This window comes from Enoplosus armatus, chromosome 9 (assembly GCF_043641665.1).
Source record: "Enoplosus armatus isolate fEnoArm2 chromosome 9, fEnoArm2.hap1, whole genome shotgun sequence".
NCBI classification, from domain to species: Eukaryota; Metazoa; Chordata; class Actinopteri; order Centrarchiformes; family Enoplosidae; genus Enoplosus; species Enoplosus armatus.
This window is the reverse complement of record NC_092188.1, coordinates 6123474-6130322: the sequence shown is the minus strand read 5'-3', so window position 1 is coordinate 6130322 and position 6849 is coordinate 6123474. Positions and strand designations below refer to the sequence as shown.

The 6849-nt window shown below is 41.9% G+C and overlaps 1 protein-coding gene across 1 annotated transcript; it reads right to left on the bottom strand.

Annotated features, from left to right (window-relative positions):
• LOC139290101 (NLR family CARD domain-containing protein 3-like) lies at positions 1 to 4641 on the bottom strand. Its single transcript, XM_070911796.1, has 5 exons — positions 4314 to 4641; positions 1709 to 3518; positions 1443 to 1529; positions 463 to 630; positions 1 to 325 (listed from the first exon to the last, which is right to left on the bottom strand). Exons 1-5 carry the CDS (start codon positions 4639 to 4641, stop codon positions 1 to 3), a joined length of 2718 nt encoding a protein of 905 aa, XP_070767897.1.
• Between the last annotated feature and the right edge of the window lie 2208 nt (positions 4642 to 6849).

Here is a 6849-nt window from a genome sequence, read left to right as displayed (position 1 = left end):
TTATCTTCCTCCAGTCAGATCTGTAGAAGACTTCAGCAACTTGACAATCTTTTTCTGGAGCTCCTTGGCTTTCTCTGTGTTCTCTCCTTTCTCCACCTGTTCTCCTGCCACCTGGAGCCCCTTCAGCACCGACTGCAGGGCGTCTGCATTCTTCACTGAATCCATCTGGTCTCTGTCTGCCCGGATCTCCTCCACCCAGTCCAGGTAGGCCTGAAGTAATCCAAGGTCATCCACAAAGTTTGCAATAATCCGGAGTCCCGGTCGACGTTGCTCCAGCTCCCTCAGCCTCCTCCTCCCCACCTCTCCGATGTCATTCCCAACAATGCTGAGGAAGGAGAACATAACCACCCAAGAGTTACTACTTTGCATTGTGACAAGGCATTAACTAACACTAGATGGCAGTGTTTTCATACCATATAACATTGAGAACACTGAGCAGAAGTTGGTGTGATTAAGGCTTACGTCAGCGTCTTCAGAGAGGTGTTTTTGCTGAGGCAGTTGACGATGTTTTCTGTTCCTCGCTCTGTGATGCCAGTTATGTCCAGATAGAGTTCCTCCACAGTGGTGTTGTGCTCCAGAGCGTTCCAGAGCTCCAAAACCCCCTCTGGACCCAGGTTATTGCCACACATACTGTATATATGAGAAGAAGAATTGCATTGCAGTAAAATACATGAAGTATAGTGTCTAATCATTCATGTAAAGGGCTTGGAGCTAGAGGGGTAAGGGTATCTTGAAATTCAGTTCCCTTAAAGAAAGGCCTTAAAAAGTATTAAAAGGTATTGAATTTCATCTGCTGAAGACAGTAAAATTTGTTCTAACTTTTAGGTTTTAGGTCTATAAACTACAAGTGAGACTGGTGCGACAGTGGATTGTGCACGTAGGAGGCTTTTCTGGCCTTTTTGTGTTTCAGTCAGCAGCATCAGACCTGTAGCAAACACTGTCACTACTGCTAGCCACAGTACACAGGAAGCTCATCGGCTCATGATGGGCAAGTGTCAATTTGAGTAAAAGCTTACATTTATTTGAATTGTTTTTTAATTGGTTAACCCATCCATTAATGTTCTGTCACTTACTGGACAACTGATTGTTGGCCTTATTGTCCCTTCTGGTTTGCTGTGACTGTAAAAAAAATGTTGCACTCTGTGGTATTAAAAGTTCTTTCAAATGTCTTAAATGTAATTTGGTGCAGAAAGGACACACAAAGAAACAAGAAGTGGATGTAACTGATCAATTGTAGTTAATATGTTTTGATAATGACAATGACTTTCCATAATTAATAATGAGTTAGACTATTTAATATGTCCCCTCAATCACTTTTATTTGCTAATTTATGCATTTTATGACCGTTGTACGCGTGTAGCTCTAAGCCTTTAATGTATATTTTTCAAAATAGTGTTGTGATAGTTATATTAGTTAGTAATAAAAACTCTTTCATGACTTACAACAGCTTTTTCACTCGGCACTCATTGGATTTCAGAACTGCAGATTCTAAAATAGCTGCCTGCCTGTCCAGGCAGTTGTATCTCAAACTGAAAAAAAACAGAAAAACAGGTTGATCATGCTCAGGCTCGTAAGGGGGCTACTAGTCTACAGAACGGCATTGGCCAGCAAGGAAATTCGGACCCGGGCTTGTTTTCATTGGAAAAAGTATTCAAATGGAAATTGTTACCTTTATGACAGGTTAATATAAAACTTAGCAGTTACTTACTACAGAGTTTCACAGCGATGTAGGATTGGCCCCAGTCTGTTTAGTCCTCTGTTTCCAATGTTGGAGTAGCCTAAGTTGAGCTCCTGCAGTTTGTGTGGAGAGAACTGCAGCACATAGTGCATGGCTGCACAGTCCACAACACTCAGCTTCATTTTAAACAGGTTGAGTTTCTTGATCTCTGGTGCTGCCATGCTAGTGGTTTTCTTCATGTGGAATTCCATCAGGCAGTGGAGAAGATTCAGGGCTGCCTGGTTTTCGAGCTTCCTGTCCTTAAACTGGTCTTGGAACCACAAACCCAGCCTGGCAGGGATGCCATCCCCTTGTTCCATGGGGGAAAGAACAAGGCCATCCAACTGACCCGCCAGCCGAGCTCGGAGCATTCCCATGAAGAAGCGTGTGAACATCTGGAGGCTCTCTAGCTTGTCCATGTTGAGGTCTGTGTTTCGCAGGGGTGCAGCTGTGGCGGATGGTGGACATATCCCAAAGCACCAGAAGTCCAGAGCTTGGATTGTGTCCTCCTGGCTGAGGAGACTGATTGCGCAGTAGAGGGCAGCGAGATGCTCTTGAACAGTCAAGTGGAAGAAGGAAAACATCTCCACTGATTCCTCTTTGAGAGACTGGAGGATATGACAAAGAAAGGTGCTGTGAAGATCAGCAGGTGTAACACCGTAGTTTTCCAAATCTGCTCTGTTGAACATGATCTTTTTCTGTAGAAGGTTTTCATAAGCCAGTTTTCCGAGGTTTGTCAGTTGTTGCTTTGCTAGTGAGAGAACCTCAGATTTAGGGGTGCCTCTCTCTGCATTCCCCCTTAGTGCATGGTGCTTGACTGCTGTGAACAAGTAGCAGAAGTAAACCTCGCTGACTGTTCTGGGCGGGTTTAGCTCCAGAGACTTTGACTCACCAACATCTTGATTTTCTGAAGAAAAGAACTCAGCCATAGCGGTACAGATGATGTAGCAATAAAGAGGGATGAAGGACAACACAAAAAGGTTGTCATTGTTCAAAATGTAATCGTAGACTTTTTCAGCAACTTTGCTGTCTTTGTAGAACTTGGCGGTATATTCCTTCACCTGGTCCTCCTCAAAGCCCAGCACCACACAACATCTCTGGAAGAAACGCTTGGGAGCTTCAGTAGATGGTCTTGTTGTGAGAATGACTGATGCCTCTGGGAGAAGGCTTCCCTTGATTAAAGCCACCATCAGCTCTGACACTGGCACCTTTGAACCAATGTCAATGTTTTTGTCAGGACTGTTCCAGTCCAAGGGGAATTTGAACTCGTCTAATCCATCTAAGATGAAGAGCAAAGCACTTGGCGAGGTGAAAATATCAGGTAGAGCTGCCTTCAGGTACCGAAACCGTTCTCCAAGCAGCTCCAATAAGCTCAGCGGTGCTTCAATCAGATTGAGCTCTCTGAAGCGCAGGTCAAAAATGCAGGTGAATTCACGCATGTTCTTCCCAATCGCCCACTCATACACTAGTCTCTGTACTGCCACGCTCTTTCCGATACCAGCAATACCCTTCACTTTAACCCTTTTGGGGGGTCGTCCCGTTGTTCCTTGGGGGCTCAATAGGTGGCACGGCCGGATGCGCTGGCAAGCTTGATGGACATAGATGCGAGCTCGTCTACTCGCCAGGTCAAAGTACTCATGTTGGCTGCTGTCAACTAAGTCGTCATCTTCCGTCACAAAAAGGTCTGTGTAGCGGATCTCGATGTGAGAAGCTGAGTTTGAAGCCACTCCCTCGCCCTCTGAGTAACACTTTAACTGCTCTGTGCGTTTCAGTAGGGTTGTTTTATGGGCAGAAATGGGAACTGCAGTGGGAATTAAATATATTGTCAACAAATTTGACTTATATTACTATCAGTCTAGTCCTAATATTTTGACTTGACTCCTTCAGTTCACCTAAGATATTGACATACCTCGGTTGGCCAGCTTTACACTTCTGCTAGGTTTCAGTTCTTCTTTAACTGCAAAATGAAGATCATTTCACTTGAATACATTTTCAAAACACGTACGAGTAATGGGAACAAGGATTGTTAATCACTAGAGAGAAAACACAGCTGAAATAATATATATAATATTCTATCTATTTATTTGATAAAATGATGAATCCATACCTTTAACGTCAGCAGTCAGGGTAAATCCCTTACTCTTTCCTTTGAACAGTTTAGCAATGGGGCTTTTAGGTTTCTCTGTGGATATCACAGGATTTGTAGAGTAAATAATACATTTGACATAGTATAATTTCAAGTTTCTTTGGGTACCATGCATGGGCTTAAAAATGTCAGATTCGTGGGAAACTGTTTTTTCTAAAAAATAAATAAATAAATAAAACTCATCATGTACAAAAACAAAACAGAGTCAACGTTCTTTTTGTATTTACACTCCGTCATTGCCAAAGTCTGCAAAAATTAGCAAGACAAAGTCGATTGTCTTCTCACACCTCTGGTACTCAGGCAGTAAAACTTTATTGTCTTAAGTTCCAGTCCTTCAGCTTGTACTGCATGGTTTTGCTAAACAATATTATGCACTTTATAAATGCTTCTGTTTATATAAATACTGACAGTACACAGTTATGTTTAATCCGTATATTGAAGCAGCCTCACCTTCAACTTTTACAGGTGCAGGCACTGGCTTACTGACGGCATCGTTCCTGCAGTGTCTCTCCACCCAGACCTGCAGATCCCTGCAGTAATAATCCTGCACCTCCCTCAGCACCTGCAGGAACTTTTGGCTGCTCTCCTCAGTGGCACACACTGTCTCTAGAGCCTGCACCACAGCATTGGAAGGTGACCTCTCCAGCAGAGACAGGTAGTGGGCAGATGAAAGCACCTCAGCATCACGCAGCCAGCGCAGCAAGGGTGCTGGGTGGTCATGGGTCCAGTTCAGCAGCAAGTCCCTCTGAGACCGGAGCAATTGCTGAGCTGAGTTCATGGCTTTAGAAAATACTGTTGAAGAAATGCTCTAAGTTAATGATTATTACTCTTGTTATTGTAACACTGAAAAAATGATAAGGATATCTGCACCATTCTCATTGATTAAAATGCTTACCTCAGAAAAATATTTTATTGTTATGTACTGTTGCCTTCCCGCTCGTCTCGATTGCCATTGCAGTCATGAGTGTTGGCAGGAAAGCTGTTTGTGTTCTGTCTTAAGGTGCAGGGAGGCGGAGTGCCATGACTTAGGCAGCAATTCAAACAACTTTTCAAAGGGTCCATAGTTCAAAGAGTTCAAGTCTTTGTCCCTGCCTCTGATTAATCGGTTTTGTTTGATCTTGCAGAAACATGCCAATCCCTTCCAGTGACTTGGAAGTAAAATATCAGACTGTTATACATTTTCATAACACATTGTGACTTCAAAATCCAATGCAAGGCTGAAAAACTATAACAGTCTTACACTGTTATATCTTTTTGTCTATATAAACAGATTGACCAGCAGTCTAAACAGCCTCCTGTTGAAATACAAAAGTGCAATACAAATACAAAGCATGACACTTTTCGCCTTTGCTTCCAACCTTTTACATAACTGTGATGACCTACTTACACATGATCAGTGTCAGACGGAAAAGTTAATGATTAATCTGTTTTATTCAACCTCCTATGGATCTTTTATCGTTATCACTTTTCTCACACTGTAAGAGGTTCGGTTAGGATGGTCGGTGTAGACAAAGGGAATCAGAAATGAACATATTTAGTTGTTGGAGCCTTTGAGGAAATGGCCAACAGCATGAGAGTGACTCACCCATTGTCATGTGTTGTCTCACTGATACTTGCTGAGGTCTTTCTTTCCCTAGCAAACATGTCCTAGTTCTACCACGTGTATGAGTATTTGAATCTTTTGACATGTTTAAATAATTGTGAAGTTGTAAACCTACCATTGCTGATAGGAAAATTATATTTTGAGCCATTTGCTCCATGGTATGTAATGAATGAATGTAATAAGCATAGATGATATTGAAGATATTGAAAGAGTAATAAGGGGCATGGAAGTGAAGTCATGGTACCAGGAGCACAATGAAACACTCCCAACTTCCCCCTCTTCACTCCTCTGTTCAGACAGAGGGAAGCTGTCTGTGCTGGCAGAGCAGGGTTGCAGTCATGCATGTGGACTCTGTCTTTCTTGTGTGTCCTCTGGTTTTTGGTGAGTAATTTAATACTTTATGATTTATTTGAAAAATGCATTAGCTTCAGATTTCTGTATGAATTTCAAGGTTGTTCATTGTTCAATCACGTTAACCTCATTAAATTAGGACTTGTTATCCCTGATAGCACTGTTATTACCATAATCTATTACTGTAAGAGATGGAGATATTGTTATTTTTTTTGTCTGTGAATGTCTGCTGCAGAATATACGCTACTGTACATTTACATTATATTCACAGATAAGGATAATTTCTCTTTCTTAAATAATTATGTGCTCATTTATTTTCTCCATGAAGTTGTCAACAATGTGAAAATACATATGCAAACGTTTCCTGAAATAATCGAAATTGTTTTCATTTTAAAATATCTCCTACATAATATCCACTAAAGTAAAAAAGTAGTAGATTTTCCAGAGCCAAAAGTGCAGTTGCCCTCTTCCCTTTTCTAAATATACATCTGTTGCGAAATGTTTGTTGGTCATATTGCGTATTTGCAGACAGTGCAGGGAAATACAGCTGTTCTAACCTCATGTCAGTTCAAATGTCTTCTTTCTAGAAGATCTCAAGGGATTTATTCAGCTACATCTCCATGATTGGAAGTGAGAGCTTTGTAGCTTGGAACAGAAACTTTTTAATTGGCCATGCACTCTGGAAATTGTCTTTGGCTTCATAGAGGTCAAGTTATACATCAAGCATATAAACACACACAAACATCACAATTATGAGGCACAATTGTATAGTTGGATAGCTTGATAACAAACTTGCCGTCTCCCGTGATTTACACCTGAACTTAGAACAATACATAGTTACGTCAGATCCTGTGTATTGGTTAATGATTTTCTGTTCTCCATCACAGCAGCAGCCTTCTGGAGGGGGGTCCGGGCTGTCTCTCCTGTGCCCTCAGTCCCTGACCATGTCCAGGCTCTTGTAGGCTCCTGTGTGGTGATTCCCTGCTCTTTCACTCCTCTAACTACTCATCCTCTCAGGATGAGGAAGGAGAG

Excerpts from the sequence above, each read along its gene's own strand:
- LOC139290101 (XM_070911796.1), bottom strand. The coding sequence starts at position 4,641 with ATGAACTCAGCTCAGCAATTGCTCCGGTCTCAGAGGGACTTGCTGCTG. Across the intron at positions 3,519-4,313 it reads TGCACCTGTAAAAGTTGAAG|TTCCCATTTCTGCCCATAAA; the intron begins GTGAGGCTGCTT and ends TTCCCACTGCAG. Across the intron at positions 326-462 it reads ACCTCTCTGAAGACGCTGAC|CATTGTTGGGAATGACATCG; the intron begins GTAAGCCTTAAT and ends CTCCTTCCTCAG.